Source organism: Atractosteus spatula, chromosome 13, assembly GCF_055471065.1.
Source record: "Atractosteus spatula isolate fAtrSpa1 chromosome 13, fAtrSpa1.hap1, whole genome shotgun sequence".
Lineage (NCBI taxonomy): Eukaryota > Metazoa > Chordata > Actinopteri > Semionotiformes > Lepisosteidae > Atractosteus > Atractosteus spatula.
This window is the reverse complement of record NC_142718.1, coordinates 8,898,010-8,922,628: the sequence shown is the minus strand read 5'-3', so window position 1 is coordinate 8,922,628 and position 24,619 is coordinate 8,898,010. Positions and strand designations below refer to the sequence as shown.

General features: G+C 38.3%; 3 protein-coding genes across 6 annotated transcripts in view; 1 reads left to right on the top strand and 2 right to left on the bottom strand.

Moving 5' to 3' along the window:
* Window positions 1-9,931, top strand: part of aox6 (aldehyde oxidase 6) — a 70,045-nt gene extending 60,114 nt beyond the window's left edge. Inside the window, exons 29-35 of the mRNA XM_088931199.1 lie at window positions 3,012-3,086; window positions 3,453-3,505; window positions 4,365-4,479; window positions 4,648-4,713; window positions 5,769-5,957; window positions 6,894-7,061; window positions 8,498-9,931. Of these exons, the coding sequence (XP_088787325.1) occupies window positions 3,012-3,086; window positions 3,453-3,505; window positions 4,365-4,479; window positions 4,648-4,713; window positions 5,769-5,957; window positions 6,894-7,061; window positions 8,498-8,545 (714 nt within the window). The 3' untranslated portion in view covers window positions 8,546-9,931. The remainder of the gene's footprint in view (window positions 1-3,011; window positions 3,087-3,452; window positions 3,506-4,364; window positions 4,480-4,647; window positions 4,714-5,768; window positions 5,958-6,893; window positions 7,062-8,497) is intronic.
* A 1,240-nt stretch (window positions 9,932-11,171) lies between these two features.
* adprh (ADP-ribosylarginine hydrolase) lies at window positions 11,172-17,355 on the bottom strand. Of its 3 annotated transcripts, none has more exons than XM_088931314.1 (5): window positions 17,220-17,355; window positions 15,817-15,948; window positions 13,256-13,577; window positions 12,390-12,750; window positions 11,172-11,688 (listed from the first exon to the last, which is right to left on the bottom strand). In XM_088931314.1, the coding sequence occupies exons 2-5, from the start codon at window positions 15,907-15,909 to the stop codon at window positions 11,283-11,285; spliced, it is 1,182 nt and encodes a 393-aa protein (XP_088787440.1). In that variant the 5' UTR covers window positions 15,910-15,948; window positions 17,220-17,355; the 3' UTR covers window positions 11,172-11,282. The 3 variants fall into 3 exon arrangements, with proteins under 3 accessions (XP_088787440.1, XP_088787439.1, XP_088787438.1); XM_088931313.1 differs by having other exon boundaries at window positions 15,817-16,165; window positions 17,220-17,346; XM_088931312.1 differs by having other exon boundaries at window positions 17,192-17,333.
* Window positions 17,356-18,871: 1,516 nt separating this feature from the next.
* Window positions 18,872-24,619, bottom strand: part of aox5 (aldehyde oxidase 5) — a 51,955-nt gene continuing 46,207 nt past the window's right edge. Inside the window, exons 31-35 of one of the 2 annotated variants that reach the window (XM_088930474.1) lie at window positions 24,426-24,540; window positions 24,248-24,313; window positions 22,495-22,632; window positions 21,625-21,792; window positions 18,872-19,105 (exon numbers count right to left, since the gene is read on the bottom strand). In XM_088930474.1, the coding sequence (XP_088786600.1) occupies window positions 19,055-19,105; window positions 21,625-21,792; window positions 22,495-22,632; window positions 24,248-24,313; window positions 24,426-24,540 (538 nt within the window). In that variant the 3' untranslated portion in view covers window positions 18,872-19,054. Of the gene's footprint in view, window positions 19,106-21,624; window positions 21,793-22,443; window positions 22,633-24,247; window positions 24,314-24,425; window positions 24,541-24,619 lie in introns of both variants that reach the window. The other variant, XM_088930473.1, reaches the window with a different exon arrangement.

Sequence of the window (24,619 nt, the reverse complement as noted above, 5' to 3'; positions counted from 1 at the left end):
GAGACATGTGGACAAGCCAAAGCCCAAACATCCACTGAAGGTTCACGTCTGGGGGGGTATATCTAGAAGAGGCCCGGGACCACTTCTTATTTTTGAAGGAATTATGGACCGTGTATTCTTCGAGGACGTCGTGGTCACACAGCATGCTGCCCCATATATCAGGGAGCAGTTTGGATCTAGGCACCGTCTCTTTCAAGACAACGATCCGAAACACACAGCAGCAAGGGCAAGGCTTATAGCAGAAGGAGTGAACTGGGTGAAAACTCCAGCCGAATCCCCAGATCTAAATCCGATAGAGATGGTTTGGCATTCGTTGAAAGACTACGTTCGGAAAACCGCTAAGCCCACCACAAAGCAGGAACTGATCGATGCGATCTATAAATTCTGGGAGGAAGAACTGACCGAACAAAATTGTAACAATTTTATTAACAGGCTGTTTCGTGTTCTTCCTAGGATTGTTGACCGGGGCGGGGGACATTCGGGAATGTAAGTCTGAGAAAGACAGTCTCACATTTGTGGACAGTCTGTCCACAAACAAAACATGTAAAAAAAACAATTACTTTTTGTCAATGGAAACCGGTGTGTGTGTCTCTCTCTGCTGGATGTCCCTCTCACTCCCTGCTGAATGAATAAAAGCATTTTATTAAAAACGCGTTTGCGTTTGTCTGGTATTTACTTTGGTCCCTTTTAACTGTTTTTCGATCTACTGTATTGCTTTGAGATGCCACTTTTAAAGGTGATATGTAAAATAAAGTTTTTTATTATTGTTATAGAGGAACATGATCAGATTTTCACTGGTTCAGAAAAAAAGATCTAAAGTGCTACACCTAACATTCTTAATTCGATGTATTTAAAGCAGTGAACTACTGCAGGTGTAGTTCCTAGTTTAGGAAGGCGTACAGTCTGGGCAGGTATAGATTACACTTTTCTAAAACGTATTACAATCTAATCCTTCCACGTTTGATCCCAAAATCCCAAGAAATATAAATCTAAACGGGTAGAAAGCTATGCTGAAAGTTTATTAAGATACCTAGAAGACAAAGATACTGTATCGACTTATGTTGCATTAGCCTGATTATGATTAAAAAACACATATAATTAAACACGCGTTTGCGATTTAAATCAGAACACGATTTAAATCAATATAAATGTTTATATTGTAACGCATACTGTCCAGCCTCCATTTCTCCTATAAAAATTTACTCTGTTGCACACACACACACACAATAGAAGCAGGAAACAGAAGCAGGGAACGTTGTCAGGAGGGAAGAAGGTGACTATTCATTGTTATCAAAAATGACTTAGAATCGATCATGTTGCGATATTTTGAAATATAAAAGTCAGATGATTGTCCATGATATCGCTATTCTATTTTTTCGAAGAAATGTTTGTTAAAAGAAAAGTCCAGCACCAGCTGGATTTGAACACACAACCTGCGAGTTGTTAGCCAGGCACGTAGACCAGTAGGCTACAGGACAACTCACATGAACAGGGAGGCGAAACAGCCCTACACAGCCCTGTCGCAGTACACGAATATAATCATATCGTTATTAAATTCTTTAGATACGCGATTCCATATTATATTAGCAGAAAAGCTTAAAACTACCACTTTTTCACACGCTATTTTACATGCTAGTTAAATTTAATTTATTTATATATTATATATTTATATCTCTGACCAAGGGAAACGTCTCATTTTTTCAAAGAAATGTTTGTTTGTTTGTTGATTGTTATCAAAAATGACTTAGAATCGATCATGTTGCGATATTTTGAAATATAAAAGTCAGTTGATTGTCCATGATATCGCTATTCTATTTTTTCGAAGAAATGTTTGTTAAAAGAAAAGTCCAGCACCAGCTGGATTTGAACACACAACCTGCTAGTTGTTAGCCAGGCACGTAGACCAGTAGGCTACAGGACAACACGCATGAACAGGGAGGCGAAACAGCCCTACACAGCCCTGTCGCAGTACACGAATATAATCATATCGTTATTAAATTCTTTAGATACGCGATTCCATATTATATTAGCAGAAAAGCTTAAAACTACCACTTTTTCACACGCTATTTCACATGCTAGTTAAATACTTCAATGCTTAAAATCGTTAGGGAGAAATGGAATACCGGTGTGTATTTTTCCTTTAAAGTACCGATTCCTGGAATCTGACTGGCTGACACCCTTCTGAAGTGGTTCCATGAAATCTGGTATACGGAAAAGAAAGCATTGATAAAAAAAAGCCTGGATTCTCATGTATCTCATACAAGTATCTTTTAATACAGTCTTTGCTGTGCTCTTGAGGATCCTTGTGGTATTTTGAGCTCTAGTTGAATGATAAGTGTCGCATTTTAAATCGGTTTCGTAGTTAGAAATTATGAAACGCCCTGTTAAAAGCAAGGGAGTTTTTATGCACGTTGAAGTAAAATAAAATGCCTGACAAAGTATGGCTTGGACAGATTCCAAGTGCTTGTACAAATGTGCTAAAGAAATTATACTTTGAGTATACAGCTTGTCCAAAGTCATCCATTATTAATACTATTAGTAATATCTTCGGTAAAGGCTTTGATGCATAAATATTTCTGATAAAGGTAGGTTGTGTACTTTTGTCCAACTGAGCAATCTTGCTTTCATAAAATATACCAACATTTTAATGACTGAAGATTAACATGCTGTAATACACAGTTCAAAATTAAAGGCTCAAATGCTGTACATGAGAGGTTAAGCTCCCCCTGGCGGTTTTACAAGGTGACGCCGGATAGTTTCCGGCAGAGCGTCAAATGACGCGCGATTAACCACGTGATACTGCGTGACACCGCGTGATACCGCGACACGCCCACCGGGGTATGCCGCGAAATACCTCACCCATTTTGAATGGCTGCATCTGTATACCTGGATGTTTTATTCTCTTTAAATCATGGGATTTCAGATTTTTGTGACCAGACGTGTGTTCGTCAACCTGTTTTAAAATAGAATTATATAAACCAATGGAATACATTTGCTGTATGTTTTTCTAGGATGCTTGCCAAACCCTGTTACAAAGGCTGGAGCCCATCATACACGAGAACCCCAAAGGCACTTGGCAAGACTGGGTAGATTAAATATCACAGTTCAATACTCATGCGTGCATGTGGTAATACTAATACTAAACCACATTTGTTCATTATTGATATTATAAAGATAAAGTTATCTTGATTCATCCAAAGACCATAGATTTATATGAAAAATCATTTAAACTGCATGTAAAAATGTAAGTCACTTTGTTTATACAGTATGTGTTTGCATATTCCAGTTCTCTGATGTCTTGACTTCAAAATAATTCAGCTCTTGAACTTTATTTTATACCAATCTTCAGTTTAGTTCAGTACAAAATATGTTTTCAAGCCTCTCTTATGCATTAGTTAGCAGTCTATACAGTCTTTACAATCTATAATCTTCCCTTTTTTTCTCTTTTTTAGATTAAAATTGCATATTTTCAGAAAATCAGCCTTTCGTCTACAGGGTTCTACAGGTATTATTTATCATTTGTGTGAAACTGTGAATTCTTGTCTGAATTGAATGCTTCAATTCTGTAATTTTTTTCAAGGCTTTTAATATTGTCTAGTTGTATTCAGCAAAAGAGACTTCAGTCTCCTGACGCAAATGAGCATACTTAATAACTTTGGTCAACTGAAAATGCAGGGTGGGTACTAGCAGTTTCAGTTTATGTGGCAAAACAGTGCATAACAAAATATTAATTTCCCATAAGAATGAATGTAAAATTGGTGGAGAACATTCCGGATCTAATCTCAACCTTCGGGTTTAACTCCTAAATTAAAAACAGTTACGATTATTCATGTAAAATGTTTATATAGTTGTATTAGAATTAATTTTTAAGCTAAACATTTGTTAATATGTATTAGTTTCATTAGTTGTGGGGCATGATGAATGGTAAGAAACTGCATGATCAATGTCTCTTTAGGTGAATCTAGTCTCTACAACTATCCTTGATGACTTTCAGCAAGCCATTTATTTTAAAGTCTTGTTTTAACACTGACTTTAAAATGAAGTCTTATTTTCAAGGGTGTATTACAACTCTAACCAGGAGTAAGAAGAGGCTTTAAATTCCATAATCTCACAGGAAGCCAAGAGCTCAATCATTTCACAGTACAGTGGCTCTGTTATGACATTTTAAAAAATCATTTCAAGATGGTAGGGACACTTGGCAATTGAAGACAATTTGAAAAACTCAAGTTTATATGATTTGGACACATGTCACCTAAAATCACAAAAGAATCAACCAGATTGAAGTTTCATCAGTATAGATAGGCTTTACAAAGGTGAAACCTTCCTTCAGTTGGGGTATAATATTGAATGTGTATTGTGCTTAGGGGCCATGACCTATACATGGACTGGGAGAAGCAGGAAGGAAGACCATATGCCTATTTCACATATGGAGTCAGCTGCTCAGAGGTTGAGATTGACTGTCTGACTGGAGACCACAAGGTAATTCTCAAATCAGTCTTTTCCTAGCTGGTGGCCTGCAAATGTTTATAATAGATCACATTTGCAGCTAAATTAAAAAGCTTAAAATGCTCCTGTCTGCAATGACCTGCATTGTTTGATTCAAGACCCATGAAGAACTTTTACATGACTATTTCTATTTTTGAACAGAATATCAGGGCAGATATTGTGATGGACACTGGAAGAAGCATAAATCCCTCTGTTGATATTGGCCAGGTGAGGAGTATTGTATGGAGAATGGGAGAAGACAGAATACATGTTTACATCTTCTATTGTTTTACATGTATTATTGTAGATTAAAAATAAATTATGCCTGCACAAAGTGAAGAATGGTGGACTTAATGTCATGGCTTGGAATGGTCTCACTCATATTTGATGATGATGTATCTAATGGTGGCAGAAAACGTCTGGAACAGATTCTGAAAACAGAAACGTGTTTGTTTATATACAGTAGAAGCAAATGTCTCCATACTTATTGAGTGGCTTTTCACCAGGCAGTGTGGCAAAGACATAAAACGTATCGCAAATGCTACCAAGGTTACATTAGGAGGCAAAAGAGGAAAATCGTAAGACTTGACCTGTCAATCTCCAGATATAAGTAAAGCTAAGCATGTATTTTAAGAAAAACAATTGTTGTCACAACACCCCAAGAATAGGCATCTCAAAGCTGCTGCATCAAAGGTTTGGCAACGAATCGCAAAACAAAGAGTTTGTATGTCATCAAAGACTGCAGTGGGTCACAGGCTTCACGCATGTATTGCCTCAGAGGAACATGCAATTAAATGCATATTGTGAAGGTATTTCATCCTGTTGTGGTTTTAATTTTTTCTTGGATTCATTATTGAAATGGCATCCATCCAAACAAACTGGCACACTTGGGATAAAGGATGGATTTCCTGGTTCTCCCTTTGCCAAAACCCATATAACCCACTGTGCAGTTTTCTCTTTTAACCCACTGTTTAGTTGCAGCACCCTGCAATTAGGAGTATAAGACTAAAGAAGCAATCCCATCTTCCAGTTCATTATACTTTGCCCCCTTTCTTAAATATTAAGGTCTAAACACTGCAAAAATATTCTAGCTTAAAACACTGGAAAAATCCAGTACTTCTTGGCCTGATGTAGCACATATACACTCATTTAATTTTCTAGAATAATTTATTCCTTGGAAATAACTAAACCACAATACATCTAGCACACCACACCATATCCAGTATATAGATAAATTCAATTGGTGTGCCATTGGCTGCAAGTGATTGCATTCTGTCTTTCAGATTGAGGGGGCTTTCATTCAAGGTCTTGGGCTTTACACCATGGAAGAGCTGAAGTTCTCTCCCTCGGGGGTTCTGTACACACGTGGTCCTGCACAATATAAAATACCTGCTGTCTGTGATGTTCCCCTAACGTTCAACGTGTATCTGCTGGCCGGTTCGCAAAACCCACATGCTATTTATTCATCCAAAGTAAGTATAGGCCTGTCAGAAGGCCGATCAATAAACTGTTGGTTTGTTTCACGTTTTTTTACAAAATTGTCAGTAATTCTTTTCACTAAACCAAAAAAAAAACCTGACTCCCATCAGAGGCCTGTCTATACTTAGAAACGTTATCCATAACTATACGAGTTTGAACTAATTCCAAATTCCTAAAGAACAATAACAATTTAACTATAATTGTCTTACTCCCTTCTCTGTCTCCTCTACACAAAGATCCGTCCAGCACTGCTCCTGTTCATACCGTCTTCCTCTCATCAGCATTGGTCAACAGGTGTACTCAACTAAGGCCTGTCAATCTCAGCTTCGCTGAGTGACAACACCTGATTCTTTTCAAGCACTGGAATGGCTCACCCGAACTGAACCCTCCAGCTGGGAATGTAGATTCCCTCACAAGGCCTAATACACGTCTACAGTGTGTCCAGCATTTCAAAAGTCTACACACCAATTTCACCTTTTGTGAAAGGCTGAAATCAAGACAAATCATGTCAGACCTTTTCACCTTTAATAAGATCCTGTAACCCACAATATTTAAGTGAAAAACAAATGGATCATGTTTAGGAAGAATAATTAAAAATAAAAAACTTTCAGGTGAAAAAAGGTCTGACATGATTTGTCTTGATTTCAGCCTTTAGATCAACAAAAGGTGAAATTTCAATAAGGGTGTGTAGACTTTTGATATCCACCATACATCCCTTTTGGTCGTACTGTACTTCCCTGGAGAGATGATGAATACTTTATTTTGGTTATGGTTTTCATTGTATCTCATTGTGTGTGAAACTACTGGTTTATTGGTTATAATGGGCCTTCTTTGGCTAAAAATCTCTCTTTGGCTTTTTAAGTTTGAGTCATATTGTCTACTGAAGCATGTTATTAAGTAGATGTTAACCTATGATCTGTTTCCTGCAGGGCATTGGTGAGCCAGTCTTGTTTCTAGGAAGTTCAGTGTTCTTTGCCATTAAGGATGCTGTGTCAGCTGCCAGAAAGGAGAGGGACCTCAAAGGACCCTTCAGACTTGATAGCCCTGCCACTGCGGAGAAGATCTGCCATGCCTGCTCCGACTGCTTCATTCAGATGGTGAGGGTTCATTCCCGAGCTGCTTCAGACTATACGTCAATCCCTGGTGGCAAATAGTAAAATATTATAAATTCTACTGTCTGTTGTCGGGATTAGGTAGCCATTCCATCCAACCATTTTTTAACTGTTTCTTCCAATTCAGGATCGTAGGAAGCTGCAGCCTATTCTGGCAAGTATCAGGCACATAGCCAATCCTACAACTAGAAATTTATACTTTACCATATACTACACCTATACGTTTTCTTAGGATTTTGTAATGTTTCAGCAGACCTGCATTGGTGATCACTCACATGCAGTAATCCACAGTGAATTTATCACTCAGGTCGATTCATATCAGTACTTAGGTGTACACATAGACAGTAACCTGTGCTGGACTACTCATGTTGAGAGTGTTTGTTCCAAAGTTCAGCAGTGCTTATATTTCCTGCAAAGACTAAAGAGTGTTTGGGGTTCTACAGGAAGTTATGCAGCTCTTTTACCGTGCTGTAATTGAAAGCAATATCAGATATGGTATTACAGTGTGGTTTGGTAATCTACCAGTTCATTTAAAAATCGCAAATTACCCGCCTCACCCAAACAGCTTTGAAGGTCATGGGAGTGAAACAGCACCCCTCCCTGCAGACAATCTTTGAAAAATCCATAATCAAACAGGCAGGAAAAATTATACCAGATCCTTCCCACATCAACTTTGAATATCAACTTCTTCCTGCTGGCAAACGTTTTAGGGTTCCCAAATGTAAGTCAAACGGATACAAACATTCCATTGTTCCACTATCCATTAAAGCTGTCAACGCAAAGGTCAAGGATAAACACAATTTTGACTCTTACAACCCACTTGAGTGCAATATGTTTTTGTGATGTGTTATAAATGTTACATGTTGTTATGTGTTATACTGTACATGTGCAATAGAGTGATGTGCAATGTTTCTCTTATTTTTTTGGAATAGAACAATGTGCAATGTTTTTTTCTTTTTTTTTGTTTGCATTCCATTTAAATGTACAGGAGTCCTGGGTGTCCATAAAATATTTCCCTCAGGGGACAGAAAAATCGTATCTTATTATACTGTAGATTTTAGCTTGAATGTGTGCAGCTGTCTCTCCCTAAGGTTTCCTTCTATGTGATATAATCAGCCCTGCTGGAAAAACAGCTTTCTTCAAATGATAAAGCAACAGAAACACTGGTTGTTACTTTAATGGCACCTGGCACATGCAGCTGTGAAAGCAAACTACTGCGTAAATACAAGCAAGGTTCTAGAGGTGACAGGCACATTGCTTAAAACAGTAAAGCAGCACAGGTTGATGTATGCCATGTTTTCAGAACCATGCCAGCTCTGGTGTTCTTACAGATTCTGAATCATTATAAAAATAATGTGGTTAAAAGTGGTGCATGTAATACAGTAAAAAACATTTAAATGCTCTCCGATTTTGTTTTGCAGATTCCAGCCACCGAGCCTGGCTCCCAGCCATGGGCTATCAACGTGTGAAAACAGGAATCAGTCGTGATTTTTATTTGCCTATTTGTACCACCACTGATTTTTTTAGATATACCTTAAAATTCTTTTATTTAGGACACTGTAATTTCACACACTGTCATTAGTATTAATTATTCATTTCACATGCTAAATTGTTAAATTTATTGTGGAAAAACAAGCTGATGATAGCTTTGTTCAATAGTGCATTTAGGTCTTATCCACTGGTGCTTATTTTATCTTCAAATCTGAAATGTCACTGCTGTAGTTTTTCTTGCTTCTCCAATTCATTGGGTATTTTTAACTGCAATGGGTCATATTGATGTCATGGTACAAATGCAGTACATTTACAGAAAAAACATTTTACCAGAACTGAAGTTCTGTCATCAATCAATGAGGTTGAGACCACACTTATGGCTGCTATCTGTACCTTCCAGGGGGATGTTCTTAGGCCATATGTGCTGCTTAGTTTGTGAAATCTGATGAGGTGATAGTCTGTGTTTGGTTTCATGACCAAAATGCAGCAGTATAATCAAGCACGCTAATGCTTTGCATATTGACATACATCTAACATTTCTCATGTCATCAGGAGACAATAATTTTGTACAAATATATATTGAGCCTTCATTTTGTGTAGGCTGTATAGAATCTCACCATATCCGTCAGCTAATTAGCTTAACATATGAAGGTGAATTCCACAATTTTTGTTATACCACTTTACAATGTGTACTGTACCTTTTGCATTACTTACAGTTCAGGAATTTTCTGAATGTACGGGTATTGGACAAAAAATGGTAACATCTGGGTAAATGAGTGACACCAAGTATATTGAAAGCATGGGCTTCCACACAGCAAATATCTAACAATCTAAGCAAATACCATCCCAGCATGCTTAGATTCATATATACAGAAATGCCTTATTATGTTTAGTATGGCAGCAAGAAGAGACTTCAATGACTTTGAAAGAGGGGTGATTGCTGGGGCATGTTTGGTTGGACCTTCAGTGACCAAGACAGATCACCTTGCTGATGTTTCACGAGCAGCAGTGCCTAAAGTGATTCAAGGGAGAGACTTATTCGGCCCTCTGAATCAGATCTGCTGTTTAGATCTGGACCCAGTGGAGCATTTAGGGCATATTCTGGAATGACACACTTGAGACACGATTTTCCACCTCCATCAACCAGACGTGAGCTGATTGACTGTCTTGTGGAAGAATGGTCACACATATCCATTCCTGTTGAGCGCAGACTACAGTATGTCACTGGGCGTACAGGCTGTATTGGGATGACACCCCAAATATTATTGGGTTTATATTTGTGTTTCCATTTTTTGGCCAACAAATGTCACTTATCTGTAAGTCATTGTGGATCAATTAAGTACAATAAAATTATAACATTAAAATTCATCCTCATGAGGCTACTTTATTTCTATAACATATGGCCTTATTCCTTTCGATAAAGTAATACAGCCGCCATAGCAGGCTGATAAAATATTACCTTAGCTGGTCACGGTCCTTCAAAAAGGTCTTTTGATTCTTGATGATCATAATGTATGAGTAGTAACTGGGGCTAGTTTCATAGAGAAGCCAGGTGTTTTGTGAACCTGCCCAATATGGAACTTTAACTTCCATCACTATATTAGGACACAAGTTTGGGGTTTCTGATAGAGAGCGCCACCTACTGATTTAGCAACACCACTTGCAGTAGCAACCTGATATTCCCTTTAGGGTCAGCTCCCCAGGCCAGCCCCTCTATCTGGCTTGGCTTTTAAGATGCGGCAATTTGGCTTAAGAGCAGTACACTTAAGTTCAATGTGTAGGGCATATAGTATAACATACTACTTTGTTTGTGATCCTGCCTACCAGGATAATTTTCAAAATGCACTGACTAAATATTTCCTTGTATAGTGCAAATATGTTTTAAAGAAACCAGTGATTGACATGCAGTTAATGGGCTGAAGTAGTTCAAGTAAGGGGCTGTGTCAGCATGCGTAGGCTGCAGAGGAACAAGTAAAGGTTTATTCCATGGTGAAAAGAGAAGGAAACATCACAGCCGAAACGTTGTTTACTTTCTTCTTTTTTCAGCATGGAATAAACCTTTACTTGTTCTATGCAGTTAATGGTTCTTTTCAAACAGCTATATAATCAAGGCAGTTATCAGTCTACCTGCAATAGCATCACTACCACCTCCTGGTCTGATCTCATTGAATATCAGAGCCATACAAGGCTGTATTTGGTTGGTTACTGAGAACAGAGAGGGGCTCGAGCTCAGTTTCTGGGTGATCAGGTGTATCCAGTGTTTTGTTCCCCCTGAACTCTGCGTTATACAACTGGACTGATTATGTGATTAATGACACTGTGCATAAGGGTTAAAAGTACCATAAGGATTATTTTAAGGGATGATAACCCTAACATTCTGACTGAATTCTACTCCAAGCAGTGCTCTGGCCTACCTAAAGTTCCCTTTAATATAACTGGTGAAACAATTTCTAGTTCTCTACTTGATTGGCAATGCATTACGGGCTGCTGGTGCATAAGGACTACAGTTACCCAGCATACGTAGGTGCTGCATTTCATTTAAGTAAAGCATTTTATTTTTTTTTTATTAAAGTATACTTAAATAATTATTCCCAGATCACCATAGTACTTTGAAAGTTTTATTATATATATAATACATTTATATATTTAAAAAAAACTATATATTTCGCAAAAGATATTTTCTATATTCACCCTTTTAATTTAAAATGTGGGCAGTTACACTGGTTTCTCAGTCTGACTGAGTTTATATAGCTGTTTCCCAAGCTGTTCCAGTCTCTTCCTATATTCCAGATTTCCATAATTGCATTTAGGGACCCCCTGGAAACCATACATGGCACCCCAGCAGGCTGCAGCAATGACGGCAGTGGAATCGCTGTCTCCGCCATGAAAGAAAGCATGGTCAGCGAGAGACGTCCAGGAGTCGCCGGCTCGGAGGAGACCATCATATGCTATCATTGGTGCATCGTGACCACTGCTGCCTGCCCAGCCACTGTAGCTCAGGGATTTATAGAAATCATCTCTCTCTTTGACACCATATACCTCTGGAAACCTGGCCTTACTTGTTCCATCCAATATTCCTCTTTTGCTCAGATAGGCTTTCCATTGGTTTTCAAAATAATCCCTGCAACACAATAACATAGGCATAAGATTACACTAATTATTGGACCTGAAAATGTATAAGTGGCATAACTTGTTCTTTGTGTTATGCAACTTTCTTCTTTCCTTTAAGGATTTATAAAAATGTAACACCACTGTTTATTCAAATAATAATGTAACAATTCATTTTTTCTAATGATAAACTTAACTGAAATTATCCATGAAGCACATAGTTACCGACTGTGATAAAATCACGTACTGTACTTAGAAGTTAAACCATGTACAACAGAAACGTGAAGTCTTCTGCCTCCTGCTGAATCCACATGCTAAACGCTAACCTTCACGCTGAACTCCCTGATGGGGAATGTTTATAAACTTAAAAGTTTTAAGTGCTTTCTGAGTCCTGGAGTTTCTTCAGAAAGCTACTTCACAGACAGAAGGGGGAGGGTGTAGAGAAAAGTATATATATGATGTGTAGAGCCATATCCCCTCTGAGTAATACAACAATAAGCCTCAAATACAATGCTCCTTGTATGTATATTATCAAGCTTGGCTTGACGAACGGACACTTCAGGCTCAATCTCTTGGTTTCTACATTTGTTTGCCTCTACTGGAGTATCCTGGTTTGACAGCTGTTTCAAGGCTGAAAATTGTCATATGAAATGACTTTGTAATTACTGGTTAAGCCCCACAAACAATACATTTGAACCCGTGTAAAGCACTCACCAGGCCTGTAGGTTATCTTCAGTGTAGTGGCCTGACTTAATGACGTAGCTTTTGGCGTTCTCCAATGTGTGGAGGAGTCCCCGGCCCCACTGCTCGAGGGGCTTGCCTTGGACAGCGTAAGAGGTGAAGAGGGCTGTAGCCAGGGAGCCTAGGTAGCCCGTGGGGTGGTGATGGCTCATCCGCCCACTCTCCACGCTTACTGCCACCAGATGCTCCTCCTGGGAAGGGTGGGGGAACCGCAGCCCGATGCACATAGCCCTCATGGCCGCACCACAGCCACCTCCTTTGGGGTTAAATGGGATTTTCCATCCATCCTTGACATGTGGCTTCAACAACTGAATGGTCGCAATACATGTTACACCTACAATAAGGACACAGCAGACCGTCACTCTTCAACAAAAGGTGATTTGTGTCATAGCCCTATACTGGCTGTAATGTTCTGCATCCAGCTTCTCTATACTATCAGCTCAAACTATATCTTTTTTAAAAACAACCTATTCAAACCACGATATTTGATGCTCTCCCTTCAGTTGCAAGTTTACCAAAGATTACCAACATCGCATAAAAAACTGATGTTGTGAAGGCCCTTAATCAATGCAGTGTTCATTCTTTTTTCAGTTTGATCTTTTGGCGTGACACCCGGGACTGAATCAAAGAAATGTATCACTTTTCAAGTCTTGATATGAAGAGGTATATTGGAGAGGTGTTTTAATGCTGCCCTGGGTGCATGGTGCGCCACTACTTGGGTCATTCTACTGGACAGGCACTTTTCCTGTAATTGTTAGTTAGCACATTAAATATTAATCAACAGAGTATTACAAAAAAGAAATCTGTTAAATATTAGTAGAAAATCTTAGTTGAATTACCAGGGGCTCTTCCATCCATGTCATCCAAGCAATCTATGTATTTCTGGGCAAGGACATGATATAGATCTGGCAGCTGTGGCTTCTTCCCCACTTTAACCAAAGCCTCTGCTGTGGCAAGGTGCATGACTGTGTCATCACTCACTCTAAAATCTTTCACATCAATGTTTTTAAGGCCTCCCATTTTAGTCAGCTCCGTATGAATCTCTTCTCCGCTCCGGGAGAATTCCCAGTTCCCATTATTGTATCCCAGAGCATCTCCAGCTCCACTGAGCACCATGGCAGCCACATATCTCTCCTCTAATGTCACTGAGGGATTAGACACCTGGCAAGCAGAAAATGAGAGGTATTTCAAATAATGTCTTAAAGACCGAGCAATAGAAGGCTGTAAGCACTACACTGGACATTATAGCTATTTCTCCAAGACATTTGATCTTACCTACACTTATCAACCATCTCATTTGACTTTTTAGATTTTTTTTATGCATACCTCATTTAGGCCTCTTCAGCTTCATTGTGTTTAATATTGAGCATGACAGTACAATTTGAGAAAATGAATATTTTTAATAGGTCAACAGAAATACAGTACATTGTTCTTTGCTTCTTTTTTTGAGATTAGATTTGCACCATGAAGGACATGAGGAAGTGTGACATAGATATCTACAATGATACATCAACTGTTGTGTACAACAGACCAATCTGTTGTCCACACATGGGGAGATCCACATGGGGTTTCCTCACTCGACAGACTATAGCCCCGTTCCACATTTGTGGGATGAGCTGAGATGACGTGTGGCATCAAGGGCTCAGTATAGTTAAACATTCACTGAACTGAAGATTTTGCAATGACAACGAAATACCATATAAATCCAAATAAAAGAGGTCAAAGCAGGGAAGGAAGACAAATATCTAAGCAAATGATGGAGATGACACTGCCCATGAGATACCAAGAGGTAAGTGTGTGAAGGAGAACCTTCACTGATTTGGTTATGTAATTAAAATTAAAATGGAAAAAACTACAGAAAAAAAGAAAATGTTATACTTACCTAGGGATGTGATTAAGTCACATCCCTAGGTAATAAGATGGCAGGTCCGGATTTCATGTAAAGGGAAAGGAAAAGATTTGTGAAGATATGCAATATTTCATCTGTAAAAGATCTGTATTCATATATATGTGCATGCATGTTTAAAGTAGTGTATTAATAGTGACACCCAGCCATATTTTTAAGTCACTGCTACCAGACTATTTATTGGAGGACTTATTGTGACTATTTGTTTTGATTATTTGCCTTAGTCAATAAAAGGTTTTCTTTTTTGCATATTTATCTGTGCATGCAAGAGGTGTACTATAGGGTAATTTCTGCTACTTACTATATGCACAGCAATTAACAGTTAAGCCAACATCTACGATCATTTTAAAAACTGGTTGATCCAGCATAAAAAAGTTTACCAGCTCAAAAATCTCTCTTAAGATTCAAAGGGAGGAAGGGATTACAGAACGTCTGAACAAGCCTTACTGTGGACAACATAAGCTTATTTCACGTTGCTGAAATCTGGATGATGCAGCTTGTAGTCACCATTTAGTGGTGAATTCATCAGAGCTCTAAAAATGTCTTAAAATTCAATGAACAAAAATCTCTTTTGGCCACAAATTAAAGGCAAACAGCTTTTTATTATGTGGAAATAATAAAAAGGGGGCGGAGCGTTGGCACTGTGGCTAAGGATCTGCGCTTTTGGCTGGAAGGTTACCAGTTAAAATCCCGCGGCCGGCAAAGGAATCCTACTCCATTGGGCCCCTGAGCAAGGCCCTTAACCCCAGCTGCTCCAGGGGCACTGTGACCTGCACTCTGACCCCAAGCTTCTCTCCCTGTCTGTGTCTCATGGAGAGCAAGCTGGGGTATGCAAAAAGACAAATTCCTAATGCAAGAAACTGTATATGGCTCATAAAGTGATCTTATCTTTCTTAAATGATGCTGCCTGTCATCAAAAACTAGTGGAACAAATTACCTTTCCTGCAATAACTCTGAATTTAAGATAAACTGTATCCAGGCAGCTGTATTGGCAACTCCCAGTAATTAGATAAGAGATGACAAGTAGGAAATGATTCTCAAAGGATTTTTTCCCGCCAACACATTTAATGATTAAGGATGTTACTACTCACGGTATATACTTCATATTGCTTTGGCATTTCATTATTAGTTTTTGTGCACCTTTAATGTTGCACCTCCAACTTTATTTTGCAAAATTAAGAATTTGCTTCCTATGTACTTACACTTAATGTAAATTTTGGATAAGTTGTATTTGGCCTGGATAAGGGTCTCTGCTCAGAAAATCCATTCAAAACACTACGAATATACCGTACGTACAACCAACTATGACTTCTAGACTATGCGATATATTCCATATATTTTAGCTGACTTCTATATGCGCTTGGAAACTCAACACAGGTTTTGGACCTCTTCAGTGTCACTGGGAATGAGCTGCCAGACCCAGCTTCACCAAGAACGAATGAAGAAGAGTTTGTCTGGACTACCTGCAAGATACCTTTATTTCACATGATCTACCTTGTCAGGCTCCTTGAAGGGCACCTGGAGTCTGCAACTGTCCATCCCACTCGCACTGGGATAAAAACTATCCGGCATCTCCTTAGAACACATCACATCCAGCTGTCGGTTTGACGACGTGTCTTGTAAATTCTTAAATAAAGAGACTGTGATGATCAAGGCAGTCAAAACCAAGATGCAGAAAACACACAGTACAATTTTCTGAAACATGCAGAACAGACAGAGGGCTCTCAATATTCTCTTAATGTATGTCTTTTTTTCTGATCCAATTAATCGGTGTTGGAAGAATTTAATTTGTCAGGAAGATCTGAAGAAGAAAGTGAACTGTTGACTCAAACTCTTCTTTTACCTGGAAGGTGTACAAAATTAGATTAAATTAGAACAGATTCTATTAAAAAGTGTTTGCAGTTCTGGTTAAATAAGTAGTATTGATCTCAATGCATTTAATCCATTTTTGTCACCACAATACCTCCAGAAAATATGAGAAAGGACTACAGGCCTGTGTTGTAAAGGCAGATCAATAAATAATATCAGTATGCATAACTGGATTTTAAAAAATTTGAATCATAAAAAAATAAGAATATCACAATCTTAAAAATGCCACCTTAACTATGTTTTCTGAAATCCCCTTTTTTAAAAATTAGGGATGGACACACCATGACAAGCAGAACGTCCAAGAACACTCGGCCATGACACAGCATTAGTTTCTTCAGTTCTATTTCAAAAATAACATCTCACTGCTCAGTTTCACTTTCATTAAATTTAAGAAAGAACACCAAATCGTATTGTCTTACATAAATCTTTCAAAACCTCATCCACAAAGGTGCGGTGGCACTGTGGCTAAGGATCTGCGCCTGTGTGGCTGGAAGGTTGCCGGTTCAAATCCAGCGGCCGGCAGATAAATCCTACTGCCTAATAGCTGACCCTGCGCTCTGACCCCATGCAAGAAATTGTACATGGCCAATAAAGTGATCTTATATAATAACCGCCCGTATACAAGGCTGGAGACGCCCTCTTACCTCTTGTGTCTGCGTAGATGTGATGGTGTATCTCCCCTGTCCCTATGCGTGTAACTTTAATAAAGAAACTGTTTCTTTCCGTTACAGTACCCTAACCTCAAAATAACTGAACTTGTACAGCTAATAAAAAGCTTAAATATTCCCAAATTCACAAGATGTTATTTCTGTTTGAGACCTTCAGTATAACGTAATGAAATGAACCGTTTCAGTTTTAATGAACACATTTGCTCTCCGTCTGAATATGGGACGGAGAATATGTTGTTCAAAAGGCAACCATTTTCGTATTCATCGCTCGATACCAACATATTGAAAGTTGTAAAAATTCTGAAATACCTCAAAACGATAGTCGTACTCACCACTAAAAAAACAGATTCGTTTTCTTACCTTTCTTGAAGAGCTCAAAAAAACAGCACCCACACTACAGTAATTAAATAAACACGCACTAAATCTTTTTTTTTTAACACGCACTAAATCTAGCAAACTCAGAGTTTACGACACTTCCTGGAAAGTCGGAGTCTGCGCCTGACGTCACGGTCACAGCAGAACCAAAGAGATGCGACGGTAGCTGTCTCGGTGGTCCTTGAACAAGTGGATGCAGTTGAATTGACTGTGTATTTCACGGACTTCAAAATATAAACTATATTTGTATACAAAACAATATAGTTAAAGTAGCCTGTTTCATAAAGGTATAAATGAATGTAAATAAATCAAAATCGAAAGCCGAAAAGTAGTCTTATAATGTAACATTAAACATTGATTTTAATGTACAATGTCATGCCATTTCCAGTACGTGAGAAATAATTAAACACTAAGAATGTCCGTCTTTATATTCCCTCTGTATATCACGGTGGTGTGACGGAGCACTATGCTGAGCCGAGAAAACAAGCTATAGAAAAAATTAGTTCCCCCAAAACGTGCAATGTTTTTATTCTTAGTTTTGACCAAGCCCGTGGATTTTGAAAATCTGACATGACGCTTGTGTGTTTTGAATAACAGAGGTGGCCAGATTATAACTGGAAAATACTCGGTCGTTTCTACTTGAAGATCTGCATTATCGTTGGTGATCTACAGCCTATCCAGCCACACAGTTGTTCGTGACTGCGTTCCATGACTGACAATAGCAGTTTAACTGGCTTTTTTCAGCCAGAGTGGTCTGAAAGAGCTTTTGGGCTGTTAAAAAGCAGGTTCTGTAGATTGAAAGGACAGCACATGCACTGTCTCCATTATATCAGTTTAGATGCTACAGTATGTACTAGGACCAGTTTGGTTTGGGGCAGAGTCTGCGCACACGACCACATTTTTATGTCTGTGTGAAAGAGATCGTCACCAGGTCACACATCCATAGTTTGAAAATCTGCACAGCTGCGTGGCTTCTCAAGATGTCCTGTCCTGGAAATGACACAGAATTAAAACAGTGGCTGATAAAACTAAGTGTTTTCTATAGTACTTAGATATAATGTGCTGCCTGCTTGTAGGCATGTCATTTTTATGACAAACATAGCACTAATTTTATTTCTTTTATACCAAAAACTATTTCAACTGCACATATTATCGTGCCGTATGGTATAAAGCGGTTTGGCAAATGACATGACATGACATATTATCGTGATAAATTGTATTGTCTACTGTGTGGGAAACACAAAGGGGAATCAATTGTATCCACTTCTTCTGCTATTGTAATCTCTGTGATCTCTGCTTCTGTTTGTTTCTGCAATGAATGGCAGTTCTCCCTGTAGACCGTCCACAATAAGTCTGTGTCACATGTTGTTGTGACACAGATGACTCCACCATTTAAAAACAGAAATGAAAATTCCACAGTTATCACTTTTTGTCCTTCACTGTTAACGTTAACTTTGAAAGTACATTCTGGAAGGGTAATATGAAAGAAATTTGTCTTCGTTGCAGACAAAATAGTGACACTCAAAGTTGTAGTTCTATTTTCACCACTGTTAGCAACATATAATCATATGTGTTATGTTACAGAGACAAATAAAATGAAGAACAACACAAAAAAACATACATGGAATTGAAAGGTCTTTGTTGAACTTTTTTTATTGTTAGTATTGGATAAGAGAAAACAGTCAAGCATTAGATAACAACTGAAGACAAGAAAGAAAATTGAACATTTTCATGATTTTGATAGGAGAAGTATAAAATGCAAAGAAATTCTAAAAACATACACTGATACATGTAAGACACTTGGGATCTGTGTACTGTCTTTACACTTCAATGGCCCATGGAATGAAAGTTCCAGGCTCAGCAGCAGGTACCTGAAAAAGCAAGACAAAAATGGCAGCCCTTAATTCTCAACTTGCAGGATATTCAGTCACTCAATGTGCACATAAAACTTCATATAATTGCATCTTTGATACTGATAGCTTATAACATTGTATTTAAAACCTGATTTTTTCAAACTGAAGACTACTAAGACCAAGATACTGTAAGGTACAATAAATGCCAGCAAAACTAAACTAAAATATGAAAAGCAATGAAAAAAAAACCCCGAAATATCTTGATTGCATAAGCATTTGGCCCTTGGAGTCCAAATGAATATTTGGTGGAAACACCTATGGCAGCTATTACAGTTGTGATGTTTTTTGAGTAAAACAACACAACACAAGCTTGGTGCATTTTTTTTACCAAGCACAAGCTTGTAGGAATTTTTGCCCATTCTTCTTGGCAGATTAGCTCAAGCTCTCAAGCCTGCTTAAGAACAGCAGTTGTCAAGTTTTTGTTTCACTGATTTACAACTGTATTTTACACAGGACTTTTATTTTCTTTTACTTCAGTGTAGCTTTTGGTATGTGCTTTTGATCATCTTTGTCCCAGTTTTAGGTCTCCAAAATTTTTCAGTAAATTGCTCTATGTTCATCTTTGACAAGCTTCCTAGTCCCTGCTGATGAGCAGCAGAATTATAACATCATGCTGACACTACCATGGTTGACAGTATGAATGGTTTTGACTGAGCTAGGTTTGTGTCAGATAAAATCCTTTGCACTTTGAATCACAAAGTGACAGTTTTATGGTCTCATCTGACAACAAAACCTTTTGTCACAACTTTGCTGTTTCACGTAGCTATTATTTCAAATCCATACAGTTCCCCTTTGTGGAGTGAGTGGGATATTGTTGATCCAAGGACATTTTCTCCTATCTCAGCTACTGAACTTTGTAATGCTTTCAAGGTCAACGTTGGACTCGTATGGGCATCCTTCATCCGTTTCATCCTTGCCCAGCTGCTCATTTTGGAGTAACTGATCTTCGCATGTCTGTGTGCGTTTCACTTCTTCACGATCAACTTCACCATGATTAAAGAAACATTGAGGGTCTTTAAAATGTTTTTGTACTCTTTCCCGATCTGTGCCTTTATACAGCTTTGTTCCTGTGTTTTTTTAGATGTCCGTGATCTTCATGTTTGAATCTTAAGCTTAAAAGTTGCAATCTGAATAAAGGACCTTACAGAGACAGGTGTATTTATTGTGAACCACAGTTAATGCCCAAAAAAGAGGATACTCAATTAATACCCTATCTTGTTTTGTTAATTCTCCATGCATAAATTAATTAAGACTGGCAACAGAAAAGAGTACGAATACTTATGCAGTCATGAAGTTTCAATTTTTCTTTCAGATCTTTTTTCTGCTTTGAATGTGTAGAGTATGTTGTGTATATAACAATATTAAATGCAATTTCAAAGTGTCATGACTGCAGGCTGTCCAGAAACAAAATAAGAACCGTGCACTGAACACTTTTGCAAGGAACTGTCAAAAAAAACTGACAAAATATTTTTTATTAATAAATATGATATTATAAACAGTTCCAGATTTCCCATTAAGCACTGTAGGCACAGTGCCTAGGGCCTACAAAATTTTTAGGGTCTACGAAGGAGGGAAACACTAGTGACTAACGAAAAACAAGCTGCTTGCGATGCTTGCGATCGACTCTAGATGCTCCAAGTCAATACTCATACGCTATCTAGCGGCTGTTCTAGAAACTAGAAGTATCGAAGTGATGGTTGCTCGACTCGCTCCATCGATCATGTGGTTTAGCATTAGAATAGTTTTAAGTGCATCATGTCAATCGACATAATTCGATTGGCGTTTACCCCTCTTTTTGTACATTTCGGAGTGAAAGTGCCTAGGGCCTACTAACACCAAAATCCGGCCCTGATTATAAATGCCTTTCATTAATTGAATTAGACCTATTGGGTAGTGCAAATTGCAGAAAACGTCTTTATTAAGAATTAGAAAATCATGGATAAATTGTTCATTATCATAAGTCAATGAATCACTATTCATAAGATAAGATACCACAAAGAATCGGGAGCACTCTTACACCTTCTGTGCCAGTTCACCTTGAATGTGTTATTAACATAAAAAAGTCTAATGCCTCTGAGATACTTTAGCATTGGTGAGCCTGTTTTAGGTACCAGAGGACCTGTCTGTTTGGGTTGTATGCAAAATCATTTCATATTCATTTGATCACCCATGCACCAGGACACTCTGGTATAGTTTTTAGCACAACATATCTAACCCACTTGATCTGTTTTTATTGCATCTAAACTCCTACTGACTTTACCAAATCAATCATTGGGTTAATTGGTCTAAGTTACAACTCTTGTCAAATTTTGTAGGTTATGTAAAACAAATATTTGGAACACTGAATTTCCAGGATCAGGAGTTTGTATCACTGTATTTGGGATTCTTTGAACAATGTTATTTACTGGTGGATCTGTTTGTAACACTCTTGAGTCTTAAATAAGAAAAATACTGTACTTTTAATCAGAAAGCCATACCATTTGTGTGAACTGATCCACACAGGCCAAGCAGATCTTCTCTGGGGTGGCTGGGGAATTCAGGGGAAAGTTACCACTCAGCCCACTGTCTTTCCTTGCTGCAGCAATCGCCTCTTTGATGGCAAAAAAGATGGTGCACCCAAAAAATACAGTTGGCTCGCCAATGCCCTGCAATAGAGCAGCACAAGTTCCATCTCATTTAAGAACTAAACAAGGCATTTGAAATAAAAACCCCTGCTTTTTACATGTAGCATAGAACACAGGTATTTCATGTCTTGAAATATATGTCTTACCTCTGAATACAAAAGGTCATAAAGAATGTGCTCCACCCTCCCTCTAAGGAACATCTTCATGAAAAAAGCCGATCGGATTGAATCCCACTCATCCTTCTAGTTGCAATATACTATAGGCTCCAAAAGCTGTCATATTTTAACAAATATCCTACATTTCATATCTAGGATCTTCGGATACTAATGCAAGTTTCATTGCATTTGAAACTATCTGCTTCAGTTTTGTTTGCAAAATCAGGTTTCCCTTATTACCTGTACTATTTTGTACTTGCACTACATTCATTTCACAGAATTCAATCTTTCAGCGATCACATCACAGTAAAACACATTTACAGTTGTATTAGCAAAATGAGTTTTATTATATGGTCTTATTTGGTTTCACTATTCAGTTTAAATATGAAATCAGATAGCTCTAATTCAGACTGCTCAGCTGAACTGTACAGTGCACGTCTATGTGGCTTTGCCACATATTCCCATAACTTATGGAAGTACTGTATGTGAGAAAAAGTCAAATGCAGAATCAACTTGCCTTTGAGAAGTAGATTGCATGTGGGTTAATTGAATTTGCCAGGAGAGAGACATTCAGCTGGGGTGGGATATCACAGAGCGCAGGAATTTTATAATCCGATGGGCCTCTTGTCAGAAGAACTCCCTCTGGAGAGAACTTCAGCTCCTCAATGGTGTACAGTCCAAGCCCCTGCACAAAACCCCCTTCAATCTGAAAAACAAAATTTTATATTTTTATATTTCTCTATGCTATTATGATCATGTATAACTAATTATATTAATCATCCTTACTGACCACCTCATTGACATTCTGTCACTGATGCTACCCAGCCCTAAATTAGGTCCTGCCAGGAGGGAGTTTGATTTCCCAGGATAGACTGATTCACAAACATGACTCAGGACTCATGTCAGTTAATCAGTTTCCTTCCCAGGATCCTCACATTTCAAGGCAGTACCAGCCTTGTCATGGTTTAGTTCAAGTAGGGAGCTGCGTCAGCATGCGTAGGCTGCAAAGGAACAAGTACGGGTTTATTCCATGCTGGAAAGAGAAGAAAAGAAACACAATGTTTTCGGCTGTGGAGCCTTCTTCAGATGTTCTTCATACACTTCTACACACCTGAAGAAGGCCCCACAGCTGAAACATTGTGTTTATTTTCTTCTTTTTTCAGCATGAAATAAACCTTTACTTGTTCCTGTCATAGTTTATACACATACTGTACATATACTCATATATATATAATGAGTACATATATATTAATAATATACTGATTAGAATTATGACAAGAATATATTCACCTAATCTGCATACTTTTAATCCTTGTCTCATACAACATCCAGCTACAAATTATGCTGCATTTCACAATGCTAGCAAAAACAACAATTTTGTACTTTAAAATTGAAATGTTCTTTATTTTCCTTTTTATTGAAGTTTTTTGTGTGTTTCATAACACCTACACCTACAAATTAATTGAAACTCAATTCTACTTTATTTTTTAAAAAATAGATAGTGCTTCATATTACAAAGGTAGGGGCTTCAGGGAATATTCTACACTAACAGGTAAAAGTAACTGAATATTTTAGTCTTGAACAGATACTGTAAGTCTATGAGGGGACCAGATACAAGTATATAAAATCCTCAAAGGTACTGACAAAGTCAACCCTGCCAACACCTGGTATACACTTATCCAGCTGTACGTGAAGCATACATTTCACTATGCAAAGTGTTATACGAGTATGGAATTTGCTATTGCTGAAGCCAGCATTTTGCCTTCTTTCAAGAATTAGTTTGATAGCTATAGTACAAACTACCCAACCAGCTAGATGGGCCTTATCTCATTCAGTGGAATTGAATATCTGATTTGCAGAGCAGGACAACATGGTGGAGCTATGGTGAGCTTTGCTGCCTTGCGGCGCTGGGACCCAGGGTTCAAATCTTGTGGTGTTACTGGGATGGAGTTTGCATGTTCTCTCTGTGTTTGTGTGGGTTTCCTCTGGGTGCTCCATTTTCCTCAGTCCAAAATACTAGTATTTTAATTGGCTTCTGTAAAATTGGCCCTGGTGTGAGTGTGTGAGTGTCTGTGTCTGTGCGTGCCCTGTGTGTGTATTTCAGTATCCTGTCCAGGTTATATCCTGCTTGGTGCCCAGTTTTTCCCAGGATAGGCTCCAGTCCATCATGACCCTGAATTGATAAGCAGTTATTGAAATTGATGTATTATTACTTAGAATGTACAAAGATGATTGTGTTTGGATTACTGGCTGCGTTATTGGGCAGATACTTTTAATCTGCCACACAGAAGCAGTTGTGAAAGCATACAGTACATGTATACCTGCCCGATGTCAAGAGCTGGGTTGAGGCTTTGGCCAACATCCATCACGATATCCGTTCTTATATTCTGCAATTCAGCAAATAAGTGTTAACAGTTAAAAGACAGTGGAAATGACAAGAGACATGAGGAAAAAGTCAATTGCACTTTCTCTGATTTCAAGCCCTTTAAACAGAGGCACCTTATGATCTCCAGTTAGGCAGTCAATTTCTACTTCTGAGCAGCAGGCTCCAAAGGTGAAGTAATAGTAGGCCTGTCCCTCACTCTTTTCCCAGTCGACACTTGTGTGGGGGCCCCTGTGGTGAAAATAGTTGTTTAGGGCTCAATCTTAATCACATTGATCACATAAAACTTTAAATGCTTTACTGTAAAGGA